General features: G+C 36.2%; 2 protein-coding genes across 3 annotated transcripts; one reads left to right on the top strand and one right to left on the bottom strand.

Annotated features, from left to right (window-relative positions):
• Window positions 1-233: 233 nt before the first annotated feature.
• Window positions 234-9,387, bottom strand: LOC129237253 (C-factor). The gene is made up of 5 exons (XM_054871847.1): window positions 9,035-9,387; window positions 4,113-4,164; window positions 3,647-3,837; window positions 643-792; window positions 234-580 (listed from the first exon to the last, which is right to left on the bottom strand). The coding sequence occupies exons 1-5, from the start codon at window positions 9,158-9,160 to the stop codon at window positions 356-358; spliced, it is 744 nt and encodes a 247-aa protein (XP_054727822.1). The 5' UTR covers window positions 9,161-9,387; the 3' UTR covers window positions 234-355.
• Window positions 8,745-14,459, top strand: LOC129237251 (thioredoxin reductase 1, mitochondrial). Of its 2 annotated transcripts, none has more exons than XM_054871846.1 (6): window positions 8,745-8,963; window positions 10,772-10,989; window positions 11,058-11,188; window positions 11,250-11,479; window positions 13,382-14,138; window positions 14,198-14,459. In XM_054871846.1, exons 1-6 carry the CDS (start codon window positions 8,948-8,950, stop codon window positions 14,325-14,327), a joined length of 1,482 nt encoding a protein of 493 aa, XP_054727821.1. In that variant the 5' UTR covers window positions 8,745-8,947; the 3' UTR covers window positions 14,328-14,459. The 2 variants fall into 2 exon arrangements, with proteins under 2 accessions (XP_054727821.1, XP_054727820.1); XM_054871845.1 differs by lacking the exon at window positions 8,745-8,963 and adding an exon at window positions 9,486-9,746.
• Window positions 14,460-19,018: the final 4,559 nt, after the last annotated feature.

Here is a 19,018-nt window from a genome sequence, read left to right as displayed (position 1 = left end):
AACATTTTTTTTTTACCAAAAACTGTAATAATACTGCTATAAAAAGTCTGTAACCGGCATCATTTGAAACTAAAGTACCTGTAAATATGATAAAATTTAAAATTGTTTCAAATCAGCTTCATTTTCATTTACACTAAAAGCATCTGCGTTCAGAATGAACTATGTATGAAATATTTATTCCATTATTTGATTTATGTAAGTAAATATATGATCCAGAAAATTGTCTAGTGGAGTTAAGATTTCTAAAAAGCTTTACAAACATATATTTATTTGGATTCGATATACTAAATATATTAACAGCCTCGATATTATATAGCAACAACAATATGTAATCAGAAACAACAATAAAAATTATTTACCAAGGCAATCGCTTTCCATCATATTGATAGAAACCACCATTGTTTGTCTCATTAAACTTTAACAGGGTTTCAATTATTTTAGTGGAGGAGGTGTTCACGTCAAGAGGTGCATTGGATCCACCCATGTCAGTACGCACCCAGCCGGGATGTAAACTTAGACAAAGAATTTTGTTGTGCAGAAGATCAATGCTCATTGACTTGGTAGCAGCATTCAAAGCAGACTGTGTGTAAAAATAATAAAACGCAATAAATATAATTTTCAAACATTGTATTTAAATTTAACCTTTGAAGTGCGATATGCGTACATGGCACCATCGGTATTAGCCTCAATTGACCCAAGAATAGAACTCATATTGATGATAGCAGCGCGTCTTACACTCATTTCCTCCTTTTCATTAGCTGCCGATGCTTGTTTTAGTAGAGGAAGGCAAGCCTTAAAGTATTTAAATAATTACGTGCATTTTTAGTTATATGTATTGTATATAAATATGTAAATAACTTCAGTTATCAGCATCAAAAATTGATTGATTCAAGTAATTTAACTCTTATATACCCTTACATACTGAATTGGTATATATGTACACTATATATAATATACATAACTGGCGCGAAGGTCCTCCTGCAATTTGTGTGTTGTGATGGATGTTAAAATTCTTCGTCTTAAAAGGTTTATTAGTAACAGAAAGTCATAAAAATATAATGAGTTTTAAAGGTAAACTGTATGATAATGTTTGTGAAGCTACAAGTGACACATGACGATTTACATATGGAAAAGCTGCTCGGAAAGTTAGTGCCGTCCTCATTAACAATTCCACAAAAAACTGAACAGAACTTCAAACTTCAGCAAAGTGAATACAGAGATGTATAAAATTATTGGAGGATCGTTGTAAGAAGAGCTTTGAAGTAGAGGGGGATTTTTTGAAATAAATAACTATATTTCATTTAAAACTTAGCATTCTTACTTGTTTGTAAACATTCAGTGAACGGCTTGGCAATATTGTGATTTTTTAATTAAATAAACTAATAAAATCGATGTGCCGCGAGTTAAATTGCGAAAGCGTAAATGAATATAAAGCCTCCAAATGCAGGTTGTTTTTTGTTTTTTTGTTGATAGACAATCTATCATCCTTGACCAAAACAGAAGTTTTCAGTACTCTCAGCACTCATAAAAATGATCCAATCGTTCTTGTGAGAATTAATCGGGATGCTGAGCTGGATAACCCATAACCCAAGAAAACACGCTAACACACGCTGGTACGAAGAATAAGAAACATCAGTCATTCTCACATTATATATATTTATATATATGTGTATATATATATAATTGGCGCTGACACCCTTTTTGGGTGTTTGGCCGTGCTCCTCCTCCTATTTGTGCCGCGCGTCTTGATGTTGTTCCACAAATGGAAGGATCTACAGTTTTAAGCCGACTCTAAACGACAGATTTTTTTATGAGGAGCTTTTTTATGGCCATTGCCTGCCGAGGGGCGACTGCTATTAAAAAACTTTTTCTTCATTTTCACGGAGATTCGAACCAACGTATTTCGCACTCCGAATGGTAATCACGCACCAACTCATTCGGCTACGGTGGACGCACATTATAGATATGTAGATATTAAAGAACATTTTTAAAAATAATATGTGTACATGTTTTGTTTGATATTATGGATATATAAATGTGTGTAAGTGGGAATTTGTGTAATTATTTCTAGTTTTAAGAGTATTTTCTGGAGAATTGAAGAGGAGGGATGGCACAAAGGCATGAAGCCTGGCCATAGAACTTTTCACATCTATACAGACGGCTCGAAAACTCCAGACGGAGTGGGAGCAGGTATTTACTGCTCAAAACTAGGAATAAGGCAGCATATCAAGCTGCCAGACCACAGCAGTATTTTCCAAGCGGAAGTTTTTGCTGTGGGGAAGGCCGCGGAGCTAGCCTACTCTAGAACAAGAAAGAACTCAACAATTAATATATACGTGGATAGTCAAGCAGCAATAAGAGCAATAAGCTCATATTGTATTAAGTCCAAAAATGTTCGACGGAGCAGGGAGGCCATAGAAAGGCTAGCCGGAAACAATAGGCTGCATATCTACTGGGTACCTGGTCACAAAGGCATTATGGGGAACGAAATAGTAGATGAGATAGCAAAAAGTGCTGTGAGGCTACCATTTGATCAAGAGAACGACATACCAAAACCGCTAAACACAATATACAACGAAATGGACGACCACATGAAAAGGCAAGTGGAAGCTAGGTGGACTAACTTGACCACATGCAAAACAGCAGAAGTCATGTGTAGAACTAACGACAAAAAACTGACTCTATTCGTACTTACGCTCTCGCGAAAGGAATGCAGAACTATCATAGGTATGCTAACAGGCCACAATCTACTGGCTGCATATGCGTACAAGATAGGGATTGCTAACACGGACAAATGCAGGAAATGCAGAGAGGATGTTGAGGAGGCTTTAGAACACCTTCTGTGCGCTTGTCCGGCATTACTAAAAACGCGACTAAAATGCCTGGGAGCCCCACTGTTTGAGGGTCTGGAAGACGTCTCTAAAGCGGAGCTCCCAGCCCTACTTAGATTCGCTAAAAGCGCTGATATCCTACATGATGTCTACTTCAGGTATTCATAGAGGTCGGTCTCCATCTGGTATCGCTAGGGACCAAAAGGTCTATGCGCGGCTTATTGCCAACCAGGCTAACCTAACCTAACCTACTGGAGAACAGTGGAGCTTTGGTTTCGTGTTGGCAATGATCGGCCACAAAATTTTAGTTCAGTTTCGGTTCGACTTCTACCAAAGAGAGCCGAAGTAAACCGAACATTTCTGTAAACTTTCTTTATCAAAAATATTATCAGCTTTTAGTTTTTGTAACATTTTTCAATACTCGTATCCAAACCAACATTTTTGTTTAATTGGTTCTGCACAGATAGGTGCCAATAACAAGACGAAATGACGATAAGCTAATGTTTTTACATTACAATATAATTGCTCAACTATGTATGAGTATTAAATAATTACTAAATTTACACATGCAAAACTAAGTTTTTGTATTTTACCAACATAATTATATTATATTATATCTTACGAGTTAAAATTAGTGTGATTGAGATTTGAGTGCCTATTTTGCTTTTTTATTAATATAAATAGTGGATTTCTAAAACGATATTGCTGTGCTGTTTAAAATGATCGGTTCGGTTCGACCTTAGCTGAAACTGATCAAAGTTCGTTTCGGCCTTAAAAATCGATGTTTGGTTGTACTCTAGTAAATATTTCAATACCTTTGTCAACATTATAGGCGCAACAGTATTAGTTTGCAAACTCAGCATCAAATCCTCCAGCTTAATTGTGGTTATACGAGTAGATTTGGGAGCAAAGCCAGCATTATTAAAAAGTACATTCAGTCCTTTTTCCTTTACAATGTCACTTATACTTCTTATTAAATTCGTATAGCTATCAAAATTATTCAAATCTGAAAAAACCAAATACGTATTAGGAAAACTTCTATACATACACACATTTGTATGTATGTATTTAGATTTTTATATAAGTAAGAATGTGAGCCTTTGACAAAATAAACTATTTTGACTCTTCACTTAGTAATTTAACATTTCTATTTGATATTCCATCTTGAAATATACTAAGCATAAATATTTGTGAAGCCACAAATTATTGGTCCGAAAAAACTAAGCTCAAATAGTTTGTTTAATCATCAGTTTTGCAAGTAAATAATATTTAATATATTACCAATTTCCATGACATGTATTGAGGGATTGCCGCTCGCCAAGTCCATTAGTTCCTAGAATTGATTGTGGTCATTTATTTGCAATAACAATTTTCGATTTCAAATTTTGAATGTTTATGTATAAGTATATATGTATGTGTACTAAATATGTATCATGTACATATGAAAGTGTGTCCGATTACAGGTAAATTCCGATGTGCCATCTTTCTAAGCGTTTCTCCTAAAACTAGAAATTCGTTTACAGCTGGTCTAAAAAAATTACCAAAATTAGGTCGCTTTGTCCTTTGGGTCAGTTTTTCAGTCTGCTTTCCAGTCAAAATAAATTTAAACACTCAATTTTTCAGTTAAACAGCTAAACTTACACTGAAAAACCGGACCTTAGGCTGCACGCGAAGTATCTATCCAAATTTCATTTTCAAGAGCGCCTCATTTTGGTGGTAAAAATAAATGCCATTATAAAATATAACGCTCGAAATTTTCCTTAGAAAAATAATGAGTTGGCTCGGTCTTCTTAAAAATAAATAAATAATTGGCGTGTACACTTCTGTTTGGTGTTTGGTCGAGCTCCTCCTATTTGTGACGCACGTCTTGAAGTTGCTCCACAAACGGAGGAACCTACAGTTTTAAGCCGACTCCGAACAGCAAATGTTTTTTATAAGGAGCTTTTTCATGGCAGAAATACAATCGCAGCTTTGCCCTTGCCTAACTAGGGGCGACCGCTATTAGAAGAAACTTTTTCTATCATTTTGCTGTTTCATGCACGGAGATTCGAATCTACGTACTCCCGAATAGTAGTCACGCATTCGGCTACGACGGCCGCTCGGTTTTCTTACTATAAATAAATGAAAGGTTAGAGTCTGTTCTTCCGATTCAATTGAAAAAATCACCGCCTATCACCTGACAAAGATCACGAAAATTTTAATACAAATTTTCCTCTATGAAAAATTATGAACAGCTAAAAAATTGTTCGTAAACAAAATTATTTAATGCGAATTGGAAATACCATAGCAAATTATTTTTTATGTGGTTTTTTTTAAGTTTCACTAGCTGATGACGAACCTAGTTATTCAACGAATCGAAAGCCAAGAGAAAAGAAATGAAATTTCAACAAATGTATGATGTGACCCTTTTATAAGTAGTGCAAAACGTAAACCTCGTAAACATTTCTTGGAACTGAATTACGTCATTAAAGAAATGATAGTTGATGTACAAATGTTTCAAGAGACATGTTTTTATGCCTATTTTAAGGACTTGGCTTCACTTGGTGTGTCCAAATGGTGACGGTTAGCACGAAAAAAAACTACTGAAAATTACTAAAAATTGTTTAAGCGGTTATCGCACCAATCAAGAGAAGAAGATTATCTATATACATATGTATTTATTTTATAGCATGAAAGTACATATTCTTATATCAAAGTATGTGAATAAAGACTGGTATAAATATGCAAAAATTAAACAATTCTTAAACAAAGCAACCAGACCTATCTGACAACCTCATATTTCGCGGAGCAAAGTGCACCCCTCACGCGCAGTTCCATATGCGAATTTTTCTCGATGTTGACAAAAATTCTAAATCTAAAATTGAATAAACCACTGACGACGGCCAACCCAAAATAGTTTTTCTTATTATTTGGAATTATTTGCCAAAGTTTGGTGACTCGTGAATTTTTATCATAGCGAGTGCACGTAAGTAAATATGTCTTCTAAATGCTCGACAGTCGCAGCTCCTGTGTATCAATTGTGTGCGGATGTATACAGTAAGATGCTCAAAAACAGCGACAAGTAGTTGGAAAGTAGTTGGAAAATTTCGAAGCCATCATTTTTTTCTCTCATAATAGATAAATATTTATTAATTTAATATGTATGTAATAATGTACGAGGTTCTCCAATTGATGAAGCATGCACAAAGACATATGGATGTATATATATAGGGTGGCTATGTTATTCTGAAGCAGGAGTGTGACTTTTTTTGACCGTTACTGTGCATATGTACATACATAGCTTTCGGATGAAGACCAATGTGCCAAACATCTAATATTGAAAAAATCACTGAAACTTCTGTGAGTTGTATTCACGTACAGTAGTGTTCATAACAACAGGGATCAACACCGCAAATTGTTAAACGAAAATTTATCAGTCAATATAGCCTTTTTATTTCAAAGGTTTAATACATAGATTTTCTCTTAAATACTAAAATTCATATGTGTATCGAATAATAATACTTCATGCTAAAGGCCTAAAAATTATCCTAAGTGAATTATGAACAATTTTGTTGTTGCTTCATGATTCATACCTTTCTGCACAATGCTATACCTATGAATGTGTGGTCTGAATTTTTTGAGCATTTTTAAATTGTAATGATTTTGTTGTGGCAAGTGCGCGCAGTCGTGTAAGTTCACATATCAGTATGTACGTACATATGACATCTTCCTGTGTGTAAGTTTGTATGCATGTATGTATAAAGATGTATTTATGAATGCGCGTTTACCTCTTTGGGCTTTATATGAAAGATTTTTCACATGAAATATGAAATAATTCAAGAAGAAATATTTGTCAATGAAATGAAAAATAAAAAAAGCTAGCCGACAGCGGTAGCATTCTTTGTTCTTAATTTTATGCGTATAATACTCAACTGCTGTGAAATTTAACCAATCCCTTCTGTTGCTATTATTTCGCGGTGAAAAATGTGTCTATGGCGAGCTGACTTCACAAATCAAATATCCCAAAAAATCTGCGTTCTTACCATTGAGACTTATCTATTTTATACTAAACGTTCTCTGCATATGCATCTGCGCTTGCAGCACAAAGAAAACATACATACGTATGTACATCGTCGATTGCCTATAATCCGTTAAGACATTTGGCATCTCTGTTCAACAAATATCAAATAAAATATTAAAGTAAATGACAAACTAGAAAATGCAAGCGCTAAGAAAAGTTTTTAATGAATAGAAAACTGTATATTGATTCATATGTATGTATGTACATATGTATGTCACAATCGTTTTCAGAATTCTTAAAGTGTGTTGCACGTTATCAGCGTTCGTCTCCTCTGTTAACGGTTCGTTTACAGTCGATAGAGCAGATTGCAAAAGCCGATAAAAGCCATAAAACGGAACCTGGAAACTCCGATTTCATCATTATTTCAAGTGTTATTAAAACTGTGCGCTTATTGCCTTGCATATGCGCGTAAGAAAACACAGCTAACATTTAGGACTATTTTTGTTTATTCGCAAATTAAAATATTTAAAAATCTTTTCTTCCAGGGAGAACGACTGCCTTTCCAGACTTTCTCGCTTCTTCACTGCGAGGAATCTCCAACTTTCCCCACTAAATCTAAGGTGACCCTATTCACCTAGACACCTAGACGAAGGAGGTCAAACTACAGCTGAAGGTTAAAGTCGAAGTTGTTATGTTGGTCCACTCTTCATATGCACATATGTGAAGTTTCTTTTCAATCTGCAATTCATTATTAAAAGCCGTTTAATATCGACGTGTCACAGTATTTTCTACAATGGAAAAATCAAGTACCGTACGGTGATTGAATTTAATTTATTGTTTAAAGAAGAACGATTTTGTATCGGTAGTGTTTTGATTATATCAAAATTAATGGAATTTATCTTTTCGGTAAAAGCTTGAAAGAGTACAGAAAAGGCTCAGCTCGGTAGTCCTGAATGTGCGTCCTGAGTTCGAAGACGTAGCGGAATATAATTGTGGGGTGCATTTTTAACTGCATATAATGGATAACAGTACAGTTGTATTTTACATTGAGTACGTAAAACAAAGGTTACACATCGAGTGCAGAATAAGTACCCGCTTTTGGTAATCTACCCTAAGCAGGTACTACTTTTTGTGTTCAAGTGGAGGAATATCGCCGTTTGTTTGGTAGCCAGGTATAAATACGAGGCTTCAATCGAGGGAAGTAAACACTGGACAAACAGTTGTTGGCAAGTAAGCATTGAGTTTAAGTGTTAATTTAAGCGTGTAAACTAATAAAAGAGCGATTAAGTGCTTAATCCCTTCGGACCTAATGTGCAGAATTATGCACATAATGATTAAAGCCTTATAAAATTTTTGTTTCACTTTGTTGACAACACTTGGGACCTAATACACATGCCGGAAAATTGGGAAACTTAATAAATATGTATGATTTTTCACACTTTATTTTGAAATCAGTAGTTTCAAATAAGGTTTATCCTATTTATGTTAAAGTTATATTTGTCTATAATTCTTGACACCTCGATTTACGAAGTTAAAAAAAATCGTGCAATAAATTTTGGAAACCGTGGATTGTTACAAAAGCGCTCAGATGTTGTTAGAATTACCCAATTTTTTGAAGATTCCATAGTTGCTTTCAACCTTTAGATTCTTAATGCAGAAAATATTTAAAATTTAGTTGCATTTAGGTAGAAACTTGTTTATGGATAAATGTAAATTTAGCAAATATTAAATACATGAACTTAATGAATTAAAATATCTGCATTATTCTGGCAGCTCTTTCTACTCTGCTTCAGTGAAGAAAAAAACATCTGGGAGCTCCATTGACTGGAATATGGGAATATGGAAAACTGGAGGTTCAGCAAACGGGAATATACGCATAAAAGCGATGTGAGATTGGAAGTGAAGTTTATTTAAAGCTGAATTTTTCAACTATTTGTGCATAAAGAGCTGTGTTGTTGACCACATATAATTTGTGAATAATTTTTATCTTGTGTCTTATTGGATAAACTATATTTTATAAATTTAAGTAATTTTGAAGCGCTGTGAATATTTCGTTGTCATTTTATTCCTGGTTTTAAACTTAATAGTGGTGCAGGAACTAAAAAATACTCAAATAATGGCTCCAATAAACAGTATGTGTTTTGTCAATGTAACTTATTTTTTAAGTGTTTACAGAACGTGTTAATAAAACTTATAATCTTACCGTAGCCTTTTGTAAATTGCGGCATGTTGCAAAAATATATTGTGGAGGGTTTGATGATTTCACCAACGCTTTAACTAGGCCCAATCCTATACCCCGGTTGCAACCCGTAATTAGTATAGAATTCATTTAAAAGCTTTTGCTCACTTCACCACACTTGATGTAAATGCTAACACGTTATGGATGTGTTTGTAACTGGTTTTATAATGTGGAAATTATGATGACTTGGTTCACAATCTGTGCTAAGGGAATTATGCGTCACTACACAGGTTGTAAATGTCTTATGTGACGACAATTAAGTTCGTGCCTAAGCAGAAAACTGACTCCGAAGTACAATCTTTTCGGACTTGCTAACTTTTCCCACCTTTCGGCAAATGTGTTATTGAATTCAATTCCAATGAATGTAATGCAATTTCGTACTTTCCAGGCCGCATTCCACGAATGTCTGTGAAATGTCAAATCATTGTTGGCTAATTTATAATGTGTTTTTCCCGTTAGAGCTTTTATTTTTGATGCGAAATACCAGTGGATTTATGCCTATTTATCTTAGTTTAATAGAGAATAACAGACATGCCAATTTTTACGGTTTTTAGTTCGAAAGTTATAACAATTGTGCGGTCTACGTCACCATTTAAAAGCAATGCATTGTACGTAAGGTCTTTCTCAGACAAGGCGTTAAAAAGTATGACTGCATGTACGCCAGCTCTTAAAAAACGTAAGTTCCAATTGCCGATAATAATACCAGTATTTACTTGGAATAAATGAATTGACGTTAACGTATGAAGTGGGAGCCCTATAGATTGAACAACAGGGTAATATCTACGAGCAATCAACAGCTGCCGAGTCATTGTGTGTATTTCACAATAATAAAATTTTAGTTAACAGCAATCTTTAAATCTTTATTCACTATGTATATACTAGAATGATAGAGTCAGGAAGACTGCTAGTTCTAATTGTTTTTCATGAATATTTACAGTTTTTCTTTATGGTGTTAATCACGTTGTTGCTAAGTGACTGCCATGAATTAATTTTTTGAGACATGAGAACTACGGTAAGATTATAATTTTGCGGATTGTTGAGGTAATTGCCCACTGATTTTGGAGCTTTGGGCGGAGTTATTGATTTCTGGCAACTAAAATCTTAGATTAGAAATAGGGCAGTATACACTTTACGAAAAACCCCCAATCTGCCCACTAGAACATCATTTTGGCATAGAAAATGTGAAGTTAGTCTAAACGCGGGAAACTGGTACAAACATTGTATATATTTTTATTAACAATATATTTAAGTTACTGTCAATATTTACCGAGTATTTAGAAATATAAAAAAAACGTGAAATTTGGCTCCTAAATGTATATACTTTCGTGCATTTAGTGAAAGTAAAGAATCACATTATAAATGTGTTGTTTGTTAATAACTTTTGAATGGTCCCCTCTCTACTTTTTTTTATCAATTTTTATGTGTCCCATAACCTGGATAATTACCGAAATATCCTTTTCTACAATTTTTCTGATTCATGCCCACGGCGGGTTCCGAATCCGGACACTATCGAATGGTAGTCACATGCATCATACACATAACCCATATACGTAACTGTTTTTGTTCTTTCCTTTAAATTTCTATTCTTGACATCCTCCACGATTCACGATAGTTTTTACATATTTATTATTTTGCGTCAGCATAGACTAAAACTGGATGTAAACTTGAATATTTGAGAATTATACAAATGCATATTTGCAGATGATTACGATTACGATTTAGTTGTAATTGGAGGAGGTTCAGGTGGCCTTGCCTGTGCGAAAGAAGCGGTAGCTCTAGGAGCTAGAGTTGCCTGTTTGGACTATGTTAAGCCCTCGCCGGCTGGATCTAAATGGGGCCTTGGAGGGACGTGTGTAAATGTCGGCTGCATTCCTAAAAAGTTGATGCATCAAGCTGCTCATTTAGGCGAAGCTGTGCATGTACGAAATATTAATGTTAATGTGTCATAAACGAAATTTATTAAATTGTATTATATTTATGCTTATAGGAATCAGTTGCATATGGCTGGCAAATACCGGAACCAGAAAAGATAAAACCTGATTGGAGTAAATTAGTTCAAGCGGTGCAGAATCATATAAAATCTGTCAACTGGGTGACCCGTGTGGACTTGCGAGATAAGTAAGCACACATTTTGGCCTACAATATGGTTTCGCTAATTGTTATTAAACAATATTCACAGAAAAGTGGAGTACATAAATGGTTTAGGCTTCTTCAAAGACCCGCATACAATTGTGGCTAAGATGAAGAATGGAACCGAACGCTCTATCACTGCTCAAAATGTCTTAATCGCGGTGGGCGGACGGCCAAGATATTCAGAAATTCCTGGAGCAGTAGAGCATGGTATAACCAGTGATGACATCTTTAGTTTGGATCGGGAGCCAGGAAAGACTCTGGTAGTGGGGGCTGGTTGTAAGTGAAGACATTTTTTTGATTACGAATTACCATTATAACATTCAAAATAGTTTTCTGGTTATCAATAACCATTATCATAAGAATATTTTCTTTATCGATTACGTGACCAATTTGAATAGTATCGTTAAGTAACGCACATGGTTATTAGCAATTTTGATAAAAAAAAACCTTGGATAAGAATCGTTAAAACAAATTCAATCGTGCGGAAAGCGACACCTACAAAGAGAGAAGAGTTGATATTAATGCTGACCTCTTCAAATACTGTGGGGAGAACAATTGTACTCTCCAATCAAAAAAGTGGTATTTTGTTTATTCGACACCAGCAAATAAGGGCCTCCGCACACGGGTCGTATCGTCAGCGGCACTACATTATTATTATTTTTTTTTTGGAGCGATGATTACGATACGCTTGCTTTTCCGCACACAATGCAACTAGATATCGTACAAGTACGAGTTGCCCATATGTCGAGCGATAAAGAGGAATTTATTTTATTGTATTATCTTCTCCATCGGAAAAGGAATAAAAGAAAATAGGGGCACTGGGTGTATCCGTACATTAGGAATAACTCAAACAGCATATTGTTCATTGGCACAAGGGAGTTACAAGAGGATGATTACAAATTTCAGACCTTTGCTTACACAAATGATTACAATGATCATAAATTTCAGACATTTTACAGAATGTCTGAAAATGCTTTTTAGGAGCTTGTAGAAATTTTGACGGCATCGATGTTTTCTGGTACAACAACTGATTTTGGAACTCGTCGGTCAGCGAACAACGACCGTGAGAAAATTCATTGTACCAGTTTTTTACGGTGCTTGCTCGCCGTATAATTATTTTAGTTGTCTTTCTCATCCACATCGGAAATTGTGAAAAATAATCGAACGAAATTATTCACGGTTAAATTTAATTTTTTTTTTGCCACTGTAAACAACACTAAAATGGGTATAATGAGTACAAAAAGGTCTGAATACGTGTCTGGTGAAATATGTCAAATTTGCCATTGGAAGCTTCAGATGACACCTGACAACACTAGAAGTACCCAAGGCCAGAAATGTAAATTGTACAAACCTAAAAAATCTTTCATAATTACATAGTGAAATATCGCAGAAGTGATATCGTTCTAAAATACAGTTATATGGCTATTGTCTGATTTCAAAGTTGCAAAGAGCTTTTAAGTGAAGCTAACACCAATACTAAATTGAGCGGTCAGCGGTTCTTGGGATATATTTCATCTTAAGGGCTTTACCAACCCTTCCGCCAATCTCGCAAAATTCATTAAAAACTAAACTTTTTACTTAAATCCACTCTGAATCTAAACTTTTAGCAATTTGGATCCAGTAGTTACTTTCCAAAAGTACCGCTATATTAAAGGCAGGCGTAGTTTTGGTACCCATTTTCATGAGTGTCAAGTTTCATTGCGGAATCTCATTTAGTTTCAGAGAAAACGATTTGGGCCGTTGTTTGATACAACTGGAACCATTGTGCATTATAGAAAACTAAAATAAATACATTAAATATTTTGCAAAATTAATATTAACACGTTATGATAAAAATAATTAAATGCTTCAGAATTTACTTTTACCAAAAGAAAAAAGTTTAAAGTTTTCCCACTCAAATTATATCTGCATTCATTAGCACAGTAAATTGTGCTTGCATATATGTACATATGTACATTCGTAAACATGGGAAGGAAAATTATTTTTATCTCTCGCTTATATTCCTGACTGAGGAGCATTTTTATAATGTAGTGGCAAAGATTCACCACTTTGGTTACGGACCAAAATAAAAAATCTCATTTTTATTGGATGCGATGTTAATGGTTAAATTATACCTTTTCCTCATTTGTCTGATATAAATACATATTCGAAACTGTAAATCTAACTACATATTTTCAGACATTGGACTAGAATGCGCAGGCTTCCTTAAGGGACTTGGTTACGATGCTACCGTTATGGTGCGCTCTGTTGTGCTGCGTGAATTTGATCAGCAAATGGCGGGCATTATAAGAGATTCAATGGTCGAGCGTGGAGTTAAATTTTTGTTCACCACCTTGCCAAAGGCTGTTGAGAAAACCAATGATGGCCGATTTCTTGTGAAGTGGTCAAATTCCAAAACCGGTGAAGAAGGGTCAGATACCTTCGATACAGTGCTTTTTGCAATTGGTCGCAAGGGTTTAGTTGATGACTTAAACTTAAGTGCAGCTGGCGTTGAAGTAAAGCATGATAAAATTGTCGCTAACGACGCAGAAGAAACCAATGTCCCTCATATTTATGCTGTGGGTGATATTTTGCTCGGCAAATTGGAACTGACACCCGTCGCTATTCATGCTGGTCGTTTGTTAGCGCGTCGTCTGTTCGGTAGCTCAACGCAATTGATGGACTACAGCAATGTGGCAACAACTGTATTCACCCCATTAGAATATTCGTGCGTTGGGTTATCGGAAGAAGCAGCTTCCGAAAAATATGGGGAAGATAACATTGAGGTGTTTCATGGTTTCTACAAGCCAACAGAGTTCTTCATACCTCAAAAAAGCGTTCGTTATTGCTATCTTAAAGCTATTGCCGAAAGAAATGGTGATCAAAAAGTACTCGGATTACATTATGTTGGTCCAGTGGCCGGCGAGGTTATGCAGGGTTTCGCCGCTGCTGTAAAGTAAGATTCCTTGTCTATTATGTAGTATGTATATTTTGTAAGAAGTTGTTTGTTTTCAGGTCTGGTCTCACAATGAAAATTCTATTAAATACTGTTGGAATTCATCCGACTACGGCTGAGGAGTTCACGCGACTCTCCATCACAAAACGCTCTGGCTTGGATCCCACACCAGCTACATGTTGCAGTTAAGCGAAATGTTTTGGTTGAAACTCATGAAGGACTGGCCTCAGATATACATGGATTTATATATGAGACAGTTCGGGTCGCGATATATTTTCTAATAAAAAAGAATAAAATAAATTGATATACATATATACATAATTTTATTTTACATTTCTTCGACTTGTGGCATCTTCAATAATACAATTAGATTTGAAAGTATTGTGGGGCATGGTGTATACAATATTTTAAATCATATCCTTAGTCAGTAGCAACACTATTTTATAATATTTAATTATATATATATGCAAGGGACTATCTTGCCTTCCGTTTTGTAGCATGCATACGTACATATGTATGTACATATATCTTACAAAGGATGATCCCACAAATTTCGGATGGGGTCAAAGAAACGAATATAACTTAATTCAATAACAGAACTTGATGCGAACTCCGAGCGGCAGATGGTCGTTTATAGGTGGAAATACTTTCAAAGATTTGCCATTGCCTGCCACGGGGTGACCACCATTAGAAAACAATTTTCTATGATTTTATGTTTCATTTCCCAAATGAGTTTTGAACCCAGATTCACAACTAATCGACTACGGTGGTCGTGGTATGTTGTTGTTGTTGTAGCATAAACATTCCCCACGCATATACGAGGAATGCTGCTGAAGTGACAGTCCTTGGTCGGATATAAATCCGGGTCGTTCCGGTTACGTAGAACCGACTGTCGTTGGCCGTGTTATCAATTATGTTGCCATATATTTTTCCTTGGCAATTTTTTCTTCAATAGGACTAAATGTAAATGTGTAACATTTGGTCTTTATTAGGAAAGATTAAAACTACACATCAGCATTGTTGCCGTAAAGTGCCGAGAATCACCATAGCAGTTGAAGACATACACACAGATTAACCGCGAGCCTAGACAAGACAGCCCCTACAATAGGACTATCCTAGTAGCATTGGACCTATCGAAGGATTTCGATAAAGTTAGCCATTACACATTAGAAGTCGAAAAACCGGGAGTGAAGAAGTGGTCCGCAAACTACCTGTGTGGTCAACACTCGAGACTCGCCAGTAGTATTTAAGGGTTCAAACTCAAAGCAGAGGGGGATAAAGCAAGGAGTAACACTCCTTTCACTCTTCTGTGTCTAGAAGCTTCCTTAACTACCAACGGGAGTGTTACTGATCTCATAAGCTGACGTTTGCTCGATAGTGGCGTCCAGCAATGACATTCATGGTTGGTGTTCAAAAGCGCGCGACTATCTTTTCAGAGTTTCTGGCTTTTTTATTGCAAGAAATTTTCAACTTTCCCTCACTAAATCCACGGCGACATTATTCACCATCTGGACGGAGGTCAAAGTACAGTTGAAGTTTAACGTCGATGACACCAGTTGACGGTTTGGTATCATCTTTGGTACTCTCTACGCATACAACCGCGATTGTCCCCAAATCACTGTGTTGCACTTGGGCAAAAGTAAAGAAATGGTTCTGGCGACATTTCAGCAAGTGGCCGACCGGTTCTGAATTTTTGGTACTAATGACACGCAGGGGAAGAAGCAGCAAACCTGCCAAAATACTACTATCAGGACAGCTAAGGGATGTCTTCTTATTAAGGAGCACAGTAGGATGCTGAGCAAATAATTCCTGCTGGATAGCTAACATGTTTGATCTTCTTTAGGATAGTTTATTCACGCCTGCTTGGACCTCACCAACAACCGGCATGAAAACAAATAAGAATGAGTAAGTAAATGTGATTTTAATTTATGTTAGTCGTCCTCCTGTCCGAAAAAGCGTTCTATAGTCCTCCACAATATTGTAAAGTGAGCGGTGCCACACCCATTTGGGCAAATAACGCATTCGATAATGACTCATATGTAGGTATGTTCAAAAATTGGGTTTTTAAATTATAATGGTATTCCGTATTATTAGTACGCCATTGATCGCATATCAATGATTAAACACGTGGGCATATCTGCAAAAGGGAGGCTTCTAGCGTTATACAACAACATCTTTCAATCCGGTACCATTCCCCAAAACTGGAAAAGTGCAACTATCATCCCCATTCCAAAACCTCAAAAAGAGCCAAGCCTTCTTGAATCCTACCGCCCCATCTCGCTAATTACGTGCCTCTCGAAACTAGTAGAGAAGATAGCGGCCGCGCGTTTGTTATGGTTTACCGAAACAAAAAGGTTTATTTCATCCAACCAGGTCGGATTCCGACCAGGACAAGGATGTACGGATGCCCTGTTGCACATCGACTACTATGTGGCAAAGTCCTTATCAACGCACAACCACATCTCTATATTGTCAATAAACTTTGAAAAAGCTTTGATAGGATAGGAGCACATGTTATTTTAGAGAAACTTCGTCAATGGCAGGTTGGACCAAAAATTTTTAAATTCGTCAAATCTTTTCTTATAAACCGAAAAATCCGAGTCAAGGTAAATGGCATTCATTCCAATCTACATCCATTAACGAACGGTATCCCCCAAGAATCACCACTCTCGGTCTTACTTTTTTCGATCGCATTTAACGAAATCAGCAACATAATTCTAAAACATAAACTTGTAGACCACTGTGCTTACGCCGACGACGTTTTCCTACTATGCAAAGCGAAGGATGTTAACGAATCCAATCAAATCCTTGAAGATGTTTTGAAAGAAATTGAGGACTGGACCATAACTACAGGGGCAAAAATTTCGCTCGAAAAAACGAAAAGGCTACACATATGCAAAAAAACCAAATTCGATTATCACACCCACTCAATAAAACTAAACCAACAACCAATCGAAAACGTCCAAAAACTCCGTATATTAGGACTCATATTCACAAAAAACTACTCTTGGAAGAAACATCTCCTAAAAATAAAGAAAGACCTGCAGCCCAGAATCAATTTACTATCTTACCTATCACACAAAGGGTATGTTCACATAAACACACTTATACACATCACTAAAGCAATAATCATAAGCAAAATTGACTACGGTCTTTTCTTATATGGCTCCACATCCAAAACTATACTTAATATCATAAAACCCATATACAACAAAGCTATCAGAAGCAGCCTATTTGCCTTCCGCGGTTATAACTTAGAAACAAAACCGCAAACACTCTCCTATTATAATCCTCCTTGGAAATTAAGCACTCACACATGTGATATCACACGTCATACACATAAAAAAGACAACACCACCAATCCAATATTTAAGCAGCTTTTTCTAGAAAAGGTCAATACCCATAAAAATAACGGCTGGTCAATCGTCTTTACTGACGGATCTAGAACGGAAGACAATGTTGCATTCAGCGTAACATCCGAACATGGCATATTTTTAAGTTTAAAAGCCATGTTCCCTTACTCTTCTAAATTCTCGGCAGAAGCAGCGGCAATACACGAAGCTATGGTGTTATCTATCCAGAAAAAGACGAAAACCATAATATGCTCCGACAGCTTGTCAGTCATCCAAGCGGCTAGTAATCCCACTTGCAACAAATGGGAAACTGTTAATCAAATAAGGGATTTGCTAATAAAAAACAGTAAATTACTAAAACTACTGTGGGTCCCAGGACACACAGGTATCGAGGGAAACACATATGCCGATAATGCAGCGAAATTCGCTTGCAATGCCCCAATTATAATCAGCCCAAAAACAGAAAGACTCGTTATAAAACGACATATAAATACATGCATAATACACAAACAGCGGCAGTCATTAAAAAACTACAAACATGAACACTATTCCAATATTAATAAGAATGGAAACCCCCCGCTCTACCCAACAAATATACCCGGATTTAAAACCCGAATCTTTTCCCGCCTTCGCCTAGGCCACACAACACAGGCCCATGAACATATCTTAAAAAAAGAAATTCACCCTATCTGTACAACCTGGAACACAAACCAAACATTGGACCACATCCTCAACAAATGTCCGAATCACGCCAACGCAAGAAAAGAAGTACTAAACTCAGAACAAATAAGCGACTTCCTCGCCATTCCCAGTCACTCAAACATCGAAAAAATAAGCAAATTCATTAAAACTATCGAAATGACAATATAACAAATAATCCAGACAGCCACAGACGACACGGAGCTGATGGCCTCTGCAGCCAATGCTCAAACATAATTTTGGTATTCATACCAGTCACTAAATAATAATAATAATAATAATAGTACGCCAGGCGCAGCCAAGAGTGCAAATTGTGTATATGTTTATTGTTAATGTATAAAAAAATTAGAATATGTATTTATGTATATTTCTCAGTCCTGAAGATGATTTCTGAGGGTGATGTACGGTACACTAGGCAGGGCTAGTTTACTGGAGCGGCAGCTCTTGGCCGGGAAAAACCCGAGTCATTCCGATAACATAGAACCGGCTGCCATGGGATTGACTTCTATTTTAGTTTGAAATATCGGCTCATTTCTTGTTTATTTGTTATAATTAAATAATTTCCTTGAGCGCAGAAAATAAAAATACTATGCCGACGAGAACCAGGGCAAAACTGACAGAAATCTATTGGACCAGACAGTATTTAGACAGTCAATAAGCGACATTCACCGGGAGACCGTCACCACCTTCTTAAGCTCCCGTCCTGTGAATGCCGTTATCGGAAACCAACCACCACCTATTGCAGATGAAGATCTCCAGTTCCCCCCACGCGTAACATTGGCACAACTACGTTCTGGATACTATAGCAGGTTAAACTCCTACTGATCC

The sequence above is a fragment of the Anastrepha obliqua genome, chromosome 2 (genome assembly GCF_027943255.1).
Source record: "Anastrepha obliqua isolate idAnaObli1 chromosome 2, idAnaObli1_1.0, whole genome shotgun sequence".
In the NCBI taxonomy this organism is placed as follows: domain Eukaryota; kingdom Metazoa; phylum Arthropoda; class Insecta; order Diptera; family Tephritidae; genus Anastrepha; species Anastrepha obliqua.
Note: the sequence above shows the minus strand (reverse complement) of the source record. Positions and strands in the feature narration are given on the sequence as shown.